The sequence below is a fragment of the Anopheles coustani genome, chromosome 3 (genome assembly GCF_943734705.1).
Source record: "Anopheles coustani chromosome 3, idAnoCousDA_361_x.2, whole genome shotgun sequence".
Classification (NCBI taxonomy): domain Eukaryota; kingdom Metazoa; phylum Arthropoda; class Insecta; order Diptera; family Culicidae; genus Anopheles; species Anopheles coustani.
The window spans coordinates 52,246,888-52,266,004 of NC_071288.1; the positions used below are offsets into that span (position 1 = coordinate 52,246,888).

The following is a 19,117-nucleotide window of genomic DNA, read 5'->3' on the forward strand; positions in this document are numbered from 1 at the left end:
TAAAAATGTTTTCCAAACTGCTACTTGAACTAAACTAAACACGTGATTGGATTATACACTATGTTAAATTAATGTCTACTCGACACAATGTTGAGCTAATATAGATCACACTCAGCCGATGCAAAGAACCGAAACTTTGGCGTAATACCTATGTATGAAAATTGACAATACAATTCGATCAAAGTCCGTGCTGAGGCTGATTGTGTTTAGAACATAATTTTACTATGTGCTATTCAGTCATTAAAAATATTTCAGTCACATAAATGTGTTGGATCGATTGTATTAGAGAATAACGCATCCCTCTTAAACGTGGCGAAAAGCATACTTCTGCGCTCAGAAAGTACTTGAAAGACATCAGTTTCGCAGAAGGAAGTCAAACGTGAACAAAGACAATTGCAAAAATTCAAACGAATGTGTTAAGCATTTATTTTATACATTTTCACTTCATCGTTTAATGCTTATCCCCGCACTGGCTCTTTGGAACACACGGCCCATTTTCGTGAATGCGAATGTAACCATCGGCACAAAAACAGTCCGTTTTACACGAACCCTGGCAGTCCTGCGCCGGTTGTGGATTGTCACACGTTGGCTCAACACATGGACCGCAGCATTTAAACCTCTCCGTGTGCATATTACATTCCTCTTTAGTTAAAAAGAAAATTAAATTAATTCAGTAAAGTTCCATCAACTTATTTTATTTTAAAGCTTGAAGCACTTACTCATTTCTTCTCCATTTTCGCATAGAACCTTGCACGGTGTTCCGATGTCAGAACCCTCTACAATAACGGCTACAACAAAAATCAATGGCAAAAGAAACACAGTACACCTTCCCGACATGCTGCTAACTGTCGTCTGGAAACTAGTGATCCCACCCACGAGCCATTTAAATGCCTTCAGAACGACTTTCGAGAACAATGAGTGAGTGAAAATAGATACATAGGAAAAACTACCAACTTGCTACTGGCATAAGCAACATTACTTTCTACGGTGATAAGAACAATGAAAACGATAGTAAAATCAAATAGTACGTGACTGAATCATTTGAACACTTCCCAGTTGTAGCCAACGCATGCTGAAAAACATGCATGCGATGGTAAACAAGGGTATCTACACAGCGATACAAGTATTTTTTACATTAACTCAAGTACACCATAACACATTCAGCCAGGGCTATGTTTTTATTTTGTTTTAGTTTTCACCCTATTTTCAGAGATTCCAGAGAAGTATTCCTGTTTAAATTCAGCTAGATGACACAAGACTAGTGAACTATCTAATTTTCGAACAGCATGAAGTAAACAAAACAGCTGTAACGACTCAAACAAGCCCCCTAACACTAGAGTACATTACTTTGGAATCTTACCAGAATGTTTTTAGCGATCATTTTGACCGTCTTTATAAGACGCTATAAATTCTCTATTATAGATTTTTCTTTTCCCTTAAGGACTACTTTTAGTATATTTGTTGACTATCTTTTGGTGCTTCTGATTAATTTGTGCACCTCTCCATCAACCCGCTTGCTCGGTGTAAAGCAGAAACAATTGAATTGAAAGAAGTTTGAATCCTTTACAATTTTCCAGGGGTGGTCAACTGGGTTCTCGGATCTGTTCGAACAGACAAATCTGATTTTTTTTATAAATTTTTTTTTTAATCTAAAGCTACATCTAAAGTTTTAGATTTTAAGAAAAGCCTTGTTTGGTTAAAATGGCCGCTGTTTGGATCCCAGTGTCAAATAAAAGTTCTGCCGTTTGGCATTGTAATGCACAATTTTCGCTACACAAAATGTCTCAATGTGCAATGCTGGAATGTAGTGCTTCAGTAGCTCCACCAATCTGATCAGATTATTATCCTTATTAGACGGGGAATTTTATTGTCATTTTTGCCCAGAATTTTGCTGCCATATCGCGTTTGACAGAAAAATTCCTCCCTCAAAAACGGGACCAACTATGCCTGACTTATTTCTGCTATAGTCTGGAAGTGGTCCATGACAAAGCAGGCCGTTTGCTCTCCCGAGCCCAAAATACATAACTGGAAAACAGTCAAAGGTTGCGTTTTCTCCTACGCAATCGTTTCGTAGATTAAAATTCAAACAAACTATCGATTCATCGGAATATACCGTGAACTGCAGGATACTATTGGTGTATATTTGTGTTGCAATTGGATCAGAGTGTGGAATAATCAACACAAATGGAAGTAGCAGACTCGATTGCTTCTGTGAGCGGTGGTCCTGATAAAATTCTGTCACTCTGCTGGAATGCTGGAGCCCTCGGCGCTTCGTACTATGATATCGACCAGCTTGAACTGTTTGCCATTCAGCAGGCCATCGAACCCCGCCCGCAGTATGCGCTACTACGTGAGCTCGTGCGCCGATACACCCCATTGTTCTATGTGCTCTCCGGTGCCAGCTGCTTCCTGGACGATTGCACCGAACTGTTGGGACTGCCACCGGGGACAACAGCCGGTGCTCCGGACACCTCCAGGGCTTCCGAGGCCACTGCAACGAATGTGAAGATTTACGAATTCAATGCAAAGGGCCAAGCTACCGCTAAAAATCGTTTGTTGGCGCTAAAAGTCTCCGGCATGCCGCTGGAATCGGACGAACGCGAGTGTCGCACCTTCCTCGAGAGCATGCTACCGTTCGAGCAGGAACTGCTGGTGCACAGCGTTGGCAATCTTCTCCTGCTGCTGGACAGCGCCGGGGACATGGTGCCAACGGAGCGGCTCGTGACGAAGATAAACCTCACTACGCCCAGCACGCAGCTTATCATCGACGGGTTAACGTACGAAGCGTTGCAAATATTCGACGCCAGTCGTCATCCGTCCGGCTTCAAGTGCGGAACGGACACACGAGGACTCTCCGTGTATAGTCTGTTCAACAGGTGCTCCTCGAAAAATGGCGAAGAATGGCTCAGTCGGCTCATGACGCAGCCGATCAGAGATAAAGGCGAGCTGAAGCGCAGGCATGATACCGTCCAGTGGCTGCTCGAAAACGTGCGATACGGTAATCAGTTCGACCTTTGCCTAAAGCATTTATCCAACATCGGTTTACTGTACAGAAAAATTCTGCAAGGCACAGCCCGCAACAGGGAATGGAAAATGCTCAAGAAAAACCTTTACTACCTGTACTCACTGTGCAAGGTGTGCACGATGGCGCTAGAGGTCCCGGCCACCGCAGGAACACTCATCGAAGAGCTTGGCCGCTACAGCCGCAACCCAGACAATGCGCTAAAGCATGTGCTCTACACGGTGGACAAGTGTTTGGATTTGGAGAAAGGAGAAGTGGAGAATAAAATCGTCATACGAGCAGGACTTGATCCCGAGATCGATCAACTGCGCGATCAGTACGACGGATTGCGCCGCCTTGTAATGGAAACATCCCGCCTGGAGATGGAAAATCTTCAGCTCGATATGGGCCACGTTTACGTAACATATCTGCCATCGTTCGGGTTTGTGATTAGCACCCAGATTGACGAGCAACTGCAGCGATCGGGTATCTTCAACAACGCCTCCTTTGATCTAGTCTTCCAGGCGGACCAAACGGCCTACTTCCAGATTAATCTGTGCAAAGAACTGAATAACGAGTTCGGTCAGCTGATCGGTAGAATGATCGAGCAGGAACTAGCACTGCAGACGCGACTAACGAAGTACGTTGGGCACAAGTTTCCAGAAATAATGGATGTTTTCAAATTGGCTGGAAAGCTGGACGCTCTTATCTCGTTTGCAACGGTCGCTAAAATGCATCGCTACGTTCGGCCCATCATCAGCGAGGCCAAGTCTCTGGTAGTGCAGGCGGGTCGCCATGTACTGTTAGAGCATCAGAAAACGTATCGGCCAAACGACAGCAACATCGGTGAAACTAACCATCACTACGTGAACGTCCTTGCTGCAGATACGTCGCTTGGCAAAACGACCTACCTAAAGGAACTTGCTATCATTTGCTACCTCGCACACGTAGGGTCATTCGTCCCGGCGACCAATGCCAAAATTCCCTTACTCGATTCGATCTACACCCGGCTCGACCATCCGGAGTCGATCTTCAGCGGGAAATCGTCCTTCATGTCGGAGCTCTACCAGATGTCGAACGTACTGCAGCATGCGAGCTCCAAATCGTTGGTGTTGATCGATGAGTTCGGCAAGGGTACGAACTACGTCGAAGGAAAATCATTGCTCGTCGCATCGGTTGAGCATCTGCTGAAACGGGGCATGCACGCACCCTTCACGTTCGTCACGACCAAGTTTACGGGGGTGGAAGAATTCCTGCCGCGTTCTCACCAATTTCTTTCTCTTAAGATCCACCGTGAGGCGCAGGAAAACTCCCGCAATGGTTGCAATGATAACACCATGAACACGATCGCCGCTGACCCGGACGACCTTAGTGAAGCGTAAAACACCCATATTCAATCACTGCGACTTATACCTCTTACAACTCGCTTTCAACCCTTTGTATCATTTTAGGCTCAAAACATCGTACCAGTTGGCGTCCCGTGCCGTAGCGTTCGCCATGATAAAATACCACCAAAGCTGTGGACAGTCCCCCAGCACGGAAAGCGTGCGGCTTCTGATGGACGGTACGCCGATCACGCGGGTTGCTGAGCGCTGTCTAGAAATTTCGCATCCCCCAAGTGACCATCCACGCCAGCAGCAACAATGACGTTAACGGTAAAGCGCACAGGAAATCGTTGGTATCGGACTGGTTTGAATTTTTCAACATATTCCAACACCGTAACCTTTTACACAGCCCTATGGATTCAATTTATTCCACTGAAATTTCACACTCACCCAGGCTGTCCGATTGTCCGCTTTGGGAGTAGATTGTAGGCCATTACATTACGTGAAAGGTTTGGCAGTGACCTTTATTTGGCGAGCACCAAAAACACCACCAATGCTGACGCATTCGTTGCACACCGAACGTTCTCGCAGTTGATCTACCGTACAGGAAAATAAAGAAGTAACCTTCTTCCGGCCCATGGTTACGCGCTGGTTTCACCCTGTAGAAGTCATCGTCTGTCACTGTCAGCCAGAAAAGGGAGCTCTACCCTCTACTCCGGTGAAATGTGCCGTCACACAATCGATCTTTCCGAAACCGGGCACTGATTCTGTTTGTTTATAATTAATGATATATTGATTTTCCGGTGTGACCATGGGAGAGAGGCGCTAGGCCGTGGCACATACGTATGCAAGTGCTCGCGTGTGCGTGCATATAATAATTTTACACATAATGCTATGGGGAATGTATGCGATTGGTTCACGCCCTAGGACAGGGTCGGTTAGAACATGTAATTTTATTGATACGCCACGCAAGGTCGCCAGCACTTTCCTTTGCGGTAGACTTTCGAATGAATGTTAGGGATTATGTTGGGCTATTTTTTTATTATGCAATATTGAACTATTTCGTTCCGGAGTAGTATTTTTGCGCGTTTTGAAACATCAAAGGAGTATCAGTAGGCGCTTAAAATAAACCCAACGTGGTGCTGGCTGGTGGGACATAACTTTACAAGTAAGCGAACCCCATTAGCTGCATATTGGTCCCCGCTTGACTACCTGGACTTTTCGGCCTATGGAAACGAGTTCGTTCAAGCAAATCACGGTGACAGTGAAGCACCTTCGGTCCTTCCGGATTCACACTACCTGAGGGGAAGGTGTATCGTTTTGTCAGCGGATGTTCCAAATCATCTTTGGTAGCATAGAGTCAACCTTCGCTATACCGTCAGCTACCATCAATCAAAATGGGTACCACATCCGTTTTTCTCTTCTATTCTTGTTCGAAGATCGTATCGTAAAAATGGGCCATAATTTACTTGGTGACGACTGTTTTTCATCTCGTTTTTCTTCACCAAATACAGACACGATGGAAACATTGTTCGCCGATTTCGGCCATGCTTGCTATGGAACACTTCCTGAATGCTACAACCGGCTTTGATTGGTTGTCTGGAGGCAATTTTTCGGTTAATGGCTAGTTCAACTCACTGCCCACAATTGAGCTACGATTGACACTATCGATCGAAGGCACGCCAATAGTTCCCCTTTTGTATCCTGAAATTCTGAAGGGTGGCGTTTTGTTATTTTTATTTTTTTTAATAGTCCTTCACATATAATAACTCACATTAGAGGCCGCGCGGTGAGCAATGATCGCATCAAGATTACACCATTTCGGTCGTTATGCGATGCGCAATTAAAATAGCGTTAAGCTCCCATCGCCGGGGCCAACAGAAACCGTTCCCACCGTCAAGCCATTCCGTCCCGTTGTTTGATGGGGTGGGCTTTTCCAACGCAAAACGCAGAATCAACGTATGAAAAATATTATCCATCAAGCACATCTGCTAGGGAGGTAAAAAAAAACTAAGAGTGGTAGAAATTCTTCAACCCTGATCTACCGAGGTCCCGTACCTATGGCTGTTTCGTTGTTTTGCCTCTAGTTTTGCGACGCTAGCTGCCCTCATGTGGTCCTAGGTTATCGCAGTTTGCTCAGCACAGTTTACCTGTTCATTCATAAAACTCACTCGCCGATCGTGACAATAAAAGAAAAACAAACCTTTTCACAAAACGACCCAATTCGCGACGCTAAGCTAATCAAAGTGCCACTAATGGTGGTAATGGTGTCATGCGGTGTGAAGTGTTTTCCACTGCCATCGGTGGGATGATGCTTCCAAATGGTCATTTCTTCAAATCTTGTCATTTTTTAACATCTAGAAGAGGAAACATACTAAATAATTGTTGTGTACGCGTACAGCAAAACCGTCGGATTCGCCGAACCACCGAAAGCCGTACAGTTCCAGAGTATTCGGAGCGTGCATGTTGTGCGCCACACCGTTAGTCACCCTGTCCGCCGTCATCGGTTGATGTTTGCGGAAGTACGCAACCCTCGAAGCGGCAGGAAGAATTGCGTCCAAATGTTTTGTTTTTTTTTCTGTATGCCGAAGGTAAACATGGGAGGGAAACAAACAAACCAACAGGAACCGGGCACATGGAACGCGGGCGGCTTTTCCATTCCACGGTTGATCCCACGGGGCGGACGATCAACGGCGAGATGACCGATCGACACCACCACCAGCGCACCTGTGGAGAGAAAAAGAAGAATTTCGGAAGGTCTTTTGAGACTTCTCAAGTTTTCGTCGATACCCAAAACCAACACCACTTGCGTTTGCCCGTGATCACCACCGACAACATACACGCCCTCCGTCCCCTTTCGCCCACCCGATGGTGGACCCATTTTCCTTTCAATAGCGATCGCGCATACACGGCTCTGTATGCGTTCGTTCGTTTCGGCAGCATGACATTTCCAAGTATCGCAAAGCCGCTGGCTGGCTGGCTGCCCCAAAACACACGCCGGACGCCATGGGGCAGCTACAGTGGGGCCACCACGACCACGTAAACATACGCTATACGCGGGTCTTATACCGTCGAAGTTACCGGTGTGTTCGTTTCGGCCGCGGTGCGCCGTGTTTTGTGTCCGCGCGGCCCTTGTTCGACAGTTCGCGGTCGCGTATGGCCGATCCAGTTCGCTGCTGTACTCCGCTCGACGTGGGCGCGCTTCCCTTCGGTGGTCGCTCTTGCCGTGAACGAACGGGCGTGCGTGCGTGCGGACGCTTGCACTCTCTCTCACACACACACGCCATACCCCGACTCCAGTGTAGCTTTCCGTTTCGCGTTGTGTTGGGGTTTTTACTTTCTGTTTTCTTTCGTTACGCTGCATTTCTCCGGGGTTTCCCTGGCGCGGGCTCCTTTCAACGGGTGTGTGTCGTAATCGTACCTGGTGGCCGCTTCAAGTTCCCACAACAGTTCACCTCTGCACGAAACGTACCGTGAACGAAACGTGCCGGAGAAAAAAAACCCTCCGGAGGGAGATCTGAAACGGTAGTGGAAGGTGTGTTTGTTTTCGTTGTATGCGCTTTTCCAAAAATTGGCCACCCCAACAAAGGGTTTGGTCGACGGGAATGTGGAGGGTGGGCAGAATCGTCGGAAAACGGAATCAGTCCCCCCAACTCTCCCCGCCCACTCGGTTAAAGGTCACTGGTGGGAAAACCAGACCGTGCCAAACCGCCAAGCAGTGAAGTGACAGGCGGCGAGAACGGCAGATTGGGTGGTTATTGCACCGTCATCGCGCGTCCGGAGTGGAAATTCCGCCGACAACTGCAGCAAACGTCGTGTTGGTGTGTGTTTGTGGCCGAAGCGGATAGTTCCCTGTCGCTGTCGATCACCCGACGACGGTGGGGTCGGTGTCCGGTACGTGTTTTTGGCCAAATTGTTTGAAAAAATCATCTCAAAACCTTGCTCACACTATACGGTCCACGGTGTCATATTTGTGAATGAAAGATCAATAGCAACCGGCCATCGTTTCATCCCGTTGGTGGCATGCGTATGACCGCGATCGTTCTAACCTTCTTGCTTTCCCACCTCCCGAACGGACAGCGAGTGAGCCAGCAACTACCACAACAAAAAACAGGTTAGTACGCCAAGATCATCAGCCGAACGTACCGATTTTCCTACGGTGCCTTGGGATGCCTTGTGAGATAAACTGTTTATTGGATGCGTGCCAGCATCTGTTACTCCGCCTCAACGCCTTTCCCCCCCAAACACAGGTGCAACCGATGCTTGGGCCCGTGTTCGACGGTACAGCGCCGGCGGTGGCATAACACACGGCCCGTCTTAGGCTCGTTCCCGCTCCATGATCGCCATACGATCAAACTTACCGCAGGTCGCCATGCTTGTAAACCGGATTTTAATTAACTACCTTCGCCTCGCTGAGTAAAACCCTGGTCTCAACCCGTACCAGTAGTGATCGTGGCGGGCCCTTTGGTGGGATTTCCCTTCCAATGTGCTGCTAGATTTGCATTCTGCATTTTTTTTTTTTTTATCTTGCCCGTGTTTCTCCACGAACTGCCACGATACGGTCTTGTTGAAAACATGAGTTTACGACTGGCAAGATGAAGCTGCAAAGCCCTCTTCTCAATCAATCGGTCTATCGCTGGTTTCAAGAACGTGCCCTTCCATTTTTTACGAGAATACGTTCTCTTTCAAACTGGTCATTTCACGGACGAAACGTAAATTTAAACAAAACGCGGACATCAGCGAACCCTTGCAAGCTTGTGAACTTTCAGCAACAACGTTGCTTAAAGTAAAATGCTACATTTTCCAGTGTTACATTTTTGCTACCTTGTTGCTGTGTATGTTATTTTAACCCATTCGCCGTAAGCAAAACGTGTGCGTATTTCTTTGCTGCGGACAAGGACTATTCGTGGAAATATTGTTTTGGGTTATGACAATTGTTAAAAATTGTTCAAAATCATATCATCTTGAGCGCATTTTAGTAGTGTTCAAAAAACTTGTTTACAACATTAGAAACACAGATATTGGTATTCGCATGCATCGACGTGTTTTGATTGCTTTTATCATCCTAGATAAACAATGAGAAATATTTCTCATTCGCATGTGTGTAGTTTTTGTACTATTTTGCTCGCGTGTTTAGGGTGAATTTGGTTTGCAGAACCGCTTTTAACACGTTTACTGCCATGGCTATCATTTTTTAATTAAAATTTGTTTATAAAATTTGTTAAAACGATGGTTTTCGAAGGCCAAGCCAAAACTTAGCTTCCCAAATAATTTATTTTAATATTACTATCGTTTTTATGCTGCATTTACATTTCGTTATGGGTCACAAACTTTTTAGAACTAATTGTTGCTGTCACCCACTGTTGGGTGACATGGCAGTCAACGTGTTAAAGCAACATTATAGTCGGTATATCGTTTGAAAGCAACATTGTGTCTCGAAGGGTTAAGCTTCAACCATAACTCATGGTTGGCCGATCTCACTGAGGTAAACCTGAGGCGATCTCTCCGACGTGTATGCGTGTGTGCGAGTTGGTTCGCTAACCGAAAGTCGCAGCCGCTCCATCGCTCCACTACCATTGAGAAAATACCGTATCCGATCGGTGGAAAAGGACGTGAAAAAGATCCGTCTAATGCGGGCGCAACGGTGGATCTGTGTGCACTTAGAGAGCCCCCTCCAGCTAGTTACATAATCCCTGGCCACTGTGCTCTTCGAGAGAGCTAGGCAGCAACATAGCAACACCGTAGAAACCGATGCCAGTTACCGACGCAGAGCGACCAAATCGGACCACCTTCCCGGTCACCGCTGGAAAAGGGTCCAGCCAAGAAGAAACCACGGACGGCTTTGGTATGGCCGCACGTGACAGTGAGGCAATGGTTCATACCATTAGTCAAGTACAGCTTTTTACGCGTTATTTAGAAAGCCAACACCATCACGCGCCACTCTACTCCGGCGAAACAACAACAAAAACGCCCGCAAGCGGCTTACTTCTTCGCGGGGTTCATTTCGTTCCGATGGTTGGAACGTGTCTGTCATCAACCATACCAGACTTGCGATCGTTAACGCGATCGGCGCTAGTTTTGAGTACGTCGTTATGTGGAAAAAAGAAGGAAAAACACGTTCAGCTTCTGGGGTTTCTTCGGCTTTCAATAGACTTGCGAACGCATCTTTGGCGAATGTTAATGAAGAACTGGAGAACTGGCACGCAGTGTGCGGCTGAGCGTTTCCGTTCGGAAGGCCAAACCTCGGTGACAATGAAATGTAGGACAAAATGATCTCCACATCGAGATTTCATTCGAATTATTCATGTCGTGATGTTTCTCTCGAAGAGATGTTCGTCGTTCTCGGTTAGTAACAGATGGATCTTAGAAGAAGTGAACGATCCACGGACCACCTCTCTTCCCGCTGCTTCTTCTCAGCTCTGCTGGTCAGATATCGTTAACGGGTACCCTTGAAGGGCGCACCGTTGGAAAATTAGCAGCTTATCGGCGCAGGGTGTTGCGAGGTACCTGATCTTGTCGCTCTCAACAATTAGACCGAGGTCTATAATTTTGGCCTAGGTCCGCCGCCCCCGCTTCCGGGGCCTTGATTTTGCATTCCATATCTAAGCCGCTAACCCGGAGGCGCGGTCTTTATCGCCGGAAATAACTGCGACAAAACGAACCCCCCTAGTATGACTAGCCTTAAACCAAACAAACAAGTTTTGGATGGCGTTGTTGTACCGTGGATCACAATGACTCACGGTTATGTGTAGATTTCGCTTGTGTGTATTTTATCGTTCGTTGTCGGTTCATGCATACGATCCGTTTCCTTCCCCAGAAGGAATGAGTCCTGCTGTTGCTGATCTTGTCTCCATTTACACTATGTTTTTTTTCACACTTCCGCTTGTAAACCACACGTACTTGGTGACAACAATATCTTCATATGTGTTTGCTAACTCGACAGAAATGATGCAATCATGCTCTAATCCGCCCGTACGGGCGAAAGAACCTCTAAGAAGCCAGTGATGTCAAACTCAGTTGACTCCAATGGCCGCATTTCCTCCCAAAATAGGTTTACGGGCAAAATCGTAGCATTGGTTGGATTCATGAAAATAGGTTCTAATCAATGTGCTTTTAACTTAACAGTCAGCTATGCGTTATACTTTGACATTTGTAGTGTATCATATTAACTTTTATAAATTTCCTATGAATCATATCCAAATTTTTATTAGCTGTATGTTATTTTTTGAGATAAGTACTATCATCATATGAGCAATTTCCAGTCAAATAAGGTATAATATGATGATTCAGTATGGCTGACAGCGAATACTTAGTGTAGTGAACTTTTTTTAAGAAAGTCATACTCACCATTATTCCATATCATGCCGACAAACATGTATGACGGATTTTTCGAGACAAACAAGTAAATAGTGTTCATGGCAAACAAAGTTGACGAACTACAAGAGCATTCTAAATGAAATTACAGATGTTCAGCAATCAGTTGGCTGCAGTAATTGTGCACTTTTACTTATGTTAACTCTCCACCAAAAAGCACAATAGATATGATTTCGCTAGAATTTGGAAAACGGTTGCATATCTTCAATGCGCTTACGACGGAGTTCTTGTTGCTCATTGTTTCCAGTGAATTAAAATGCTTTTTAAAAAAATCACACGAAGAAGTATACATTAGCTGGTGCATCCTACAAAAAGCTTATTCAAAATTATTCAAATTTAATTAAATTAGCCGCTAACATTTTATCGAATTTTGGGAAACAGATCAACTTTTTTCACGAATGAATCAAAACTAAGATCACGGATAACTAACGATCACACTGTATTTGTTGGGTCAAACTCAGATCGAAATTTAAAATGCGAATTTTGATTTCATTGTCACGTTTAGAAAACGCGGTCTTACCGACTGTTTCTTATAACAGTCGGTCTTCGTTACAAGACTGGTAAAAAAACAACACTTTCGTCTGCGTGCTAAAACACATTAATTAATAAAATACATCTGTTCTGTTCGTCTTTGCAATTCATTTCAGGTAATTGTCAGGTTTGGGCAATTCAAAGAACATTCTCTTGATTTCAGCAGTTAAGGTTTTAGAAACGTTGCTGATTATCATAATTCACGCCGTTGCTCAGTTTATAATACTATACACTGCTACACCTCTATAATTCCATTGCGAAAGTTCAGATTTATTCGCTTGTCTCGAATTTGTCGAAAATCTGTGTAAAACCCTTGCTCATGTTCAACGCCATATGTCGGTGTAATGTGATTTAATGGTGAGGATGACTTTTGTTATAGAAAATTTTTAACAACAATGTTTTGCCATTCTAACGAAAGCCATTACTCAAGGCTGAAAACATTCCATGCATTGTTTCAAAGGGATCGCTGGCCGCATCCAACGTTCTTGCGGTCCGCATGTTTGACACCTCTGCTCTAAGCTTTCAACAAGCAAAGATGTTGAAGAATCTACAGATAAATACCCCACTTTAGCCATCAATTTAGAGTTTTCGCGCTGCGTTGCTTCGTCCACCATTCGCCTCGTACAAGTTTAATGCGTGAAAATGATGTCATTTACTTTCTACACGCTCCGCCAGCTCAGTGCCCAGTGAATCGAACTGTTTGCACCTCACAAGCGAAGGTGAGATAACAGCGTAAGGTCGACTTTTGCCTTCATCGAAAACCGCGAGTTAAAGTCAGTGGGGTTTGGTGGCGGGGCGAAGGAATTGAAAGATCCCCTCCTCTGCTTATCGAAAACATTATTTCTCTTTTTTGAAGGATGGTCTAGCATGAAGCGAAAAAGCGTTAAAAGCCCCCTAACTCCCCCACCACACGGCTCAGTGTCTGCTCCACTTGGATCGGAATGCCGGTTACGGTGTGGTGCAGAAAAAATCCGGTCAATTGCTCGATCCGATCGACCGTGGCGCATGCTGCTCTATATTAAATTGGCAGCCCATTGGTTCGAGCGCAATATGGCACTAAAGAACACACACACACTCGAGAAACGTAGTCACCGACCGGATGAGGTTAGTAAATATGTTCTCCTTTCCACAGTGCACCGCGCAAACCTTCCGGATTCCGAGCGTACAGATTTCCAGTGGTTCCGTGGCACACATTCAACCCAACAACCGACTGGTTGGGATTGCCGAAACCAGGAAAGAAAGGGAAAAAATTGTGGACCGTAATAAAATCAATTGTCATCAAAAACACAAACGACCGCTGTTCTCTTCCAACCACGTTCACGGCTAATGTCCTCCCGGTTTCCGGCATGGCCCTTTGACCACTGCTAGGATCGACGTGAAAACTCGCGAGGCCGTAGGCGGCGGTCCTTACGATACAACCGTCTTGCGCTTTGTTCCTTGCTCATCGGAAATGCAAATTTTCCCCCGACTCAGGCCAGGGAAGGTTAGAAGTAAGGTACTCTCAGCCCGTTTCCCACAATTAGCAAATGGCAACATTTTACTGTAGCCCTGACCTGCGGAACAACACGGTGCGCAGTGATTCACTGAACATTATGGAAGGGCAGTGGTGAGAGAAGCTACCCACCAACCTAGGCACATTGAGTTTTATTGTCCACAATCGACATGCATATAAAAAAATATATATATTTGAAAAATAGGTAAGAATTTATCGAGAGCAAACAGAGTGCAATATAGGTAAGAATTTATTGCTTTTAAAGGAATTTATTGTCCTGTAAATAATCATGCATACATGGTGTTTGCATTTTATTTTGTTTTGTAACGTTGTTCATTAAAGCTTACGTTGGTAGATAAAATAAAAATATGAACTTAAATGAACTAACAAGGATTATTAATAACCAAAAATACTGTCCAAAAAACTGGATTTCACAACATTCCGTGAGGTACTAGCTTACGGACGCTAATCCTCCGATACGACCTTGCTCATACCAGTGGCTCCAGCGTCGAGTACCCTCTTAGCATAGAGCCGAAATACATTACATATTCAATGGCCACAAAACCACCGGCTTCTACCTCCCGAAGCAAGCGGACCGGTTCGTTGTCGCATTAACGTAACCCGCAATCGGTACTGCAAGAACTGGTCCCCGTACCCCTCTTTCCCGGTGCTCGTTTCCGTCTCCTTGGCAGAATATACCAAAATCCGAAGAACAGAGATAAATATCAATCAGCAATGCTGGTACACCTTCGCCCTAGTGGAGATTACGCGATATTTAATAATTTCATACTATCGTTTGGGGTAAGTCACGAGTCAAGAGACTACTCCTCGCTCGAATGCTCTTGAACTAGCCGCTGCACGTGCTGCCGGACCTAGCGAGAACACGTGGGCTATACCGTCTACTTAAAGCCATTTGTCCCCAACCGCAAAAATAAACTGACAAACTATTCTTGGTGATTACATTTCTTTGCTTCTTCGGTCCTCATCGACACGAGCGACGATCGGCAGGCAAGTGTCGTTCGAGGGATCTCCCGTTTTTTCCCGCCCATGAGGTACTAGCCAGGAGTACTGAGGAAAATGCTCCCCGCCGGAGGTGCGCAGGATTAGTTATGATTTAATTATTCCAGTCCGTAGGCAGTGCAACTGTTCCGTGATGTTGACATCATCCGAATGACAACAGTGACGTTAAATTTCCCTTTCCTACGCAATGGAAAACCCCGCATGTTTCACACCATAAACTGATAGAGAAGTACTTACCCGCTGCATGCGGGTTCTTATCAAACGGACGATAATTTTTTATTATTATAATAAAACATGCTGGTTAAGAAATAGCACGATGGAACAGTGTCACAATTGCGCACATTGTGCGCATATCGTTATATGGTTTCCATTTTTTTTTTTTGTTCGTTAAATGATTGCCAAACGTGCGTGTACTTAACCTCGTTTTTAGTACCCGTGGCTTGGATGAGTGTTTTAAACGGTTGGTTGAAGTAGTTCGTTGACTTTCATCATAGGGCGCTACTTCTATACTTAAATATGTAACAACCATAATATATAAACCGATGGCGCTTTTTTACGAAAACCACAGCCAGCATGACTTGGACTTGGGTGACACATTATTATTTGCATATCCCTGACGCACACACACACACATTAGGTTACGTTATCCCCAACCTCACTTTCGCGTAAAGTTATCGTTCAGTGTACATCGTAGTGAGGTGACGGCACATAAAAGCCATCCGGTACCACTACGGGCGCGATAACACCAAGCAGTAAGTGTTTTATCCAATCGGACACTTGTCAGAACAGCAGTATAAACCACGCCGCCAACATATTTCTTATTGCTCATCCCCGTTTTTTCCCGGGGAAGCACCGGGTGTCCCATGTTCATGCATGGTTCGGTTCCATGGATTCATCGATTTTATCCATATGAGAACTCCCACCCCCCGGACGTGTGACGATGTGCTGTAGCTCTTATTATTGTTTTGCTTTACAACCTCGATAGGACAACCTCCCGGCTGATGGCCCGCCTTCATGCCCCACGTCCAAAAGTAGGTCACATTAGCGGCGGTCCGATGTCGTCGAAAAGTGCGGTGCACCAGGAAGGAAATAGGAAATCGATCCATTTTTTTTGTTCGCGTTTTCCTTCAAAACTGCCCCCCTTGACCCTTGGCTCGGGCTGTGTTTCCATTCCGTTTGAACTTTACCTATCAATCTTCCACGGACGGTATCGGTTACCCGCAAGCACGATGCCAGGGAAGTTCCTGGAGGACGAACAAGGACGCTTCGAGCCTACATACCACCTGCTTCCGCGTAACACACACACACACACACATACAAAATCGGTTCGACAGGCTTGAGTCCGATGTCAAGGTCTGTCGTTGTAGTTCAACCGGCCAACGCTCGCGGTAGGGCTTCCCACCGTGCCCATGGGTGGACAGGTTGGTAACCGACACGCATCCAGCCAACCTGTTGGCCACCGTTCCGCTGCACGATCGATAGATGCGCACGTTTCTGGGCGAGCAACATTATCGCCATGATTGACTGACGGGCCGCGAAAATCGCGTCCCACCCGGCGTAGTAAAATCAGATGTTCGACATCGACATCGGTTACCCGGCTTGCCCGGTGAGGCACCAACTGTGTCTTATCGATCGTATCGCGTACGGCGGCTTTACCGACACTTGACAATATTAATCAAATTATGCCACTCCGGCGTGACGCATAGAGTGGTACATTGAAATATAAATACATTAATTAAGCAAATGGACTTTGATATCGTGCAAGAGGACAGGGAAACGTCCTCGCCAATCCCTGCACTTTGCTCGAGCCAGCTAAAAAAACGCGCCAGCAATAGGAAGTTAGTCGCTCCGACGTGTCACTTGTAATCAAAAGCGACCTGCAACGAAAAAGGAAGGGTCAGCACGACCTAAGCGCACCACGTCACAGCCAACATTCGGCACGCGGTCCCCGCGGGCCATCCTAATGATTTGCACCTAATCTGGGCCACTAAAAAATGCATACATTTCCCACGATGGACCCGATGGTACGGGTGCGTCCTTAGCCGGGCCGCCCGGTCCGCTGTCGTTCTGGTGGACTCTCCGTTTCTGACACGTGAGGTTGGGGCCGTAAAACTTTAATGACTCACCGCCAATAGCGAGGTGCGGCCCCGCACGTACTTGAGGGGTCTGCGGGCTGAACCGGCCATGATGCCGGTTGGAGCTCGATTTATGGCCCGCACCCCGGCCCGGCCCTCCCCCCCTCCGATCGCGCCGTGAGTTGCTCTGGAAGCAAACATTGTCACCTTGCAGAGAGTTATTGCTGCTGTGCGTGGCAAATGCACCGTCAAGGTTGTTTGCGACCTTTACCTACAAAATGCCTACAGCTTTTCGTGAAAACATGAAATTTGTTTCATTCTTTTTTTTTTGTTGTATTACTGCGCGGGAAGACATCAATGACAATGTGTCAATGGAAAGGGAACGGAAGCGAAAGCTACGCGAGGGTCGGTAATTGGTTCCACTCCATCATGCGAATGCTCCGCTCCCCGAACGTCGCTGGCATTTTGGAGACATTAGCGAACTCCTAGGTCTGATGTTCCCACAGTCAAAATAGTACGAACTCTAGTCTTTTAACGAGGTCATCAAAGGTGGCGATGATGAACGGTTTATTCCAAGTAGTCTATACATAATTTAGAAGAGCAACGCAACGGCAGGGGAATCATGTGGCAATGTATGCTATCCTGAGCAGCTCCAATAAATTGACAAAGCAATTATCATTCTACCAAATTATTCGCAGAACCTTGTGTTGACTTGTTGAACCAAAAGAGGTCCGCTAATTGTGGAAGATGTTGCGCCTTTCAATAGTGTTAGAATCCATGAAACTACGTTATCCAACTATTTTTGAAACTCACGGAGATTTCAAATAATTTGAATAAGTTATTAAGATAAAAAATGTACCGTATACGATTTGTCAGAACAATTGAAAAACGAAAAATCATGAAGAATACCTTTAAAATTTACCGAGAAATGTTAGAAAACATTTTTATTTTGTGTATGTAAATTTTGCTCCCAAGTAATCATATTAAATTTTATCTAAGGTGGTATAGTTCGTATGTTCTAGTATGAAATTGTTTATGTCGCTCACTTATAATGCAAATAGTTAAAGTAGGGCATTAATTGTCTAATCAAAAGTGTGTGACAGAGGTAAATAGTTCTCAAAAGTGTATGACCCATTAATAAATGAAAATGCAACTTCAAATCTATAGTAATATTAAAAACAAGTTCTTTGGAATGCTGAGTTTTTGTCTGGCCTTCAAAGACCATCGGTTTATGTACAAATGTTATAAAAAAATTGTATTAAAAAAGATAGCACTTACAAAAGTGTGCTAAAAACGCTTGACAGTCAACGTTTTAAATGAACCATCGTTCGAAATAAGTAATAAATTATTTTCGCATAGATCGCGAGATTTTATTTTGACTGGCTAACGTTCTTTTCTTCCAAACACTTTAAATTAAGTCAACATGGCAACGACGCAATATCTGATCAAAATTTACCACTGAAGGTCGTTGGAACAGATTAGCTCCAAGTCCAGGTTGGACAATACATTCATTAGCCTTCCAGTGGCGCGTCTGCGGCATGGAGGCCGAAAATGAAATATGCTGAAATGAATCGCAAATATGTACCAAAAGGAACCAACTGTGCCTTAATCTGTGTCCTTGGCATTAATCGTTCCAATCTGTCCGATTAGTTGATGGACCGGATTGATCGAGCGAGTGGATCTGGGGAATCCATTTTGTGTGCGCCTCAATTGTCATGTTAGGGTTATTGCTGGAAGAACGCTGGCAGTGTAACGTGCAGCTCTTGTGCAATTCACAAAGCAAAGAAAAGCTTAGCGAATCGTTAAGATGGGTGCGATTGATAACACATCGATTACAACCACGTAATCTGTGTTTGCAAGAACAACTCAACTCATAAGTTCCTAAGAGGATTTCGGTGCTGTTGCGAAATGGATTGCACTACTGAGCGGGACTACAATTGAATGAAGTAGCAAACACTGGACTTGTGCGAACTGTTCATACAAATCAATTTGTATTGATCCATTATTTTCCTCTCGAACATGCTCCTCAGCGAACGTTATCCCTTTTCAATGTCCTTGCACTTTCCACCACAATCAATCCTTAGACATTGTTCATCGAGAATGGTGTGCCGTTGGTAATTTTCTCTGTATACCACGTGGCTTAGCGATCATGTGATATGGCATGGTATAAGACTGTTCCAAAACGCAGAAAGGGGCGAATTATCTAATCGATTGTATTTTTCCCTGTTTTTTTTTATTGGTTTTTAATTTGAATCAATAAAAAAATGAAGAAATTATATATTAATACTTAGTTCCACTG

At 45.2% G+C, this 19,117-nt stretch overlaps 1 protein-coding gene across 2 annotated transcripts; it reads left to right on the plus strand.

Annotated features, from left to right (window-relative positions):
* Positions 1-2,075: 2,075 nt before the first annotated feature.
* Positions 2,076-5,031, plus strand: LOC131272107 (mutS protein homolog 5-like). Of its 2 annotated transcripts, XM_058273738.1 has the most exons (3): positions 2,076-4,379; positions 4,453-4,656; positions 4,736-5,031. In XM_058273738.1, exons 1-2 carry the CDS (start codon positions 2,185-2,187, stop codon positions 4,646-4,648), a joined length of 2,391 nt encoding a protein of 796 aa, XP_058129721.1. In that variant the 5' UTR covers positions 2,076-2,184; the 3' UTR covers positions 4,649-4,656; positions 4,736-5,031. The 2 variants fall into 2 exon arrangements, with proteins under 2 accessions (XP_058129721.1, XP_058129720.1); XM_058273737.1 differs by having other exon boundaries at positions 4,453-5,031.
* Positions 5,032-19,117: the final 14,086 nt, after the last annotated feature.

What these genes read in the sequence shown, in the direction of transcription:
- LOC131272107 (XM_058273737.1), top strand. Translation starts at nt 2,185, where the DNA reads ATGGAAGTAGCAGACTCGATTGCTTCTGTGAGCGGTGGTCCTGATAAA. An exon ending in CCGGACGACCTTAGTGAAGC is followed by an intron (nt 4,380 to 4,452) that starts GTAAAACACCCA and finishes GTATCATTTTAG; the next exon opens with GCTCAAAACATCGTACCAGT.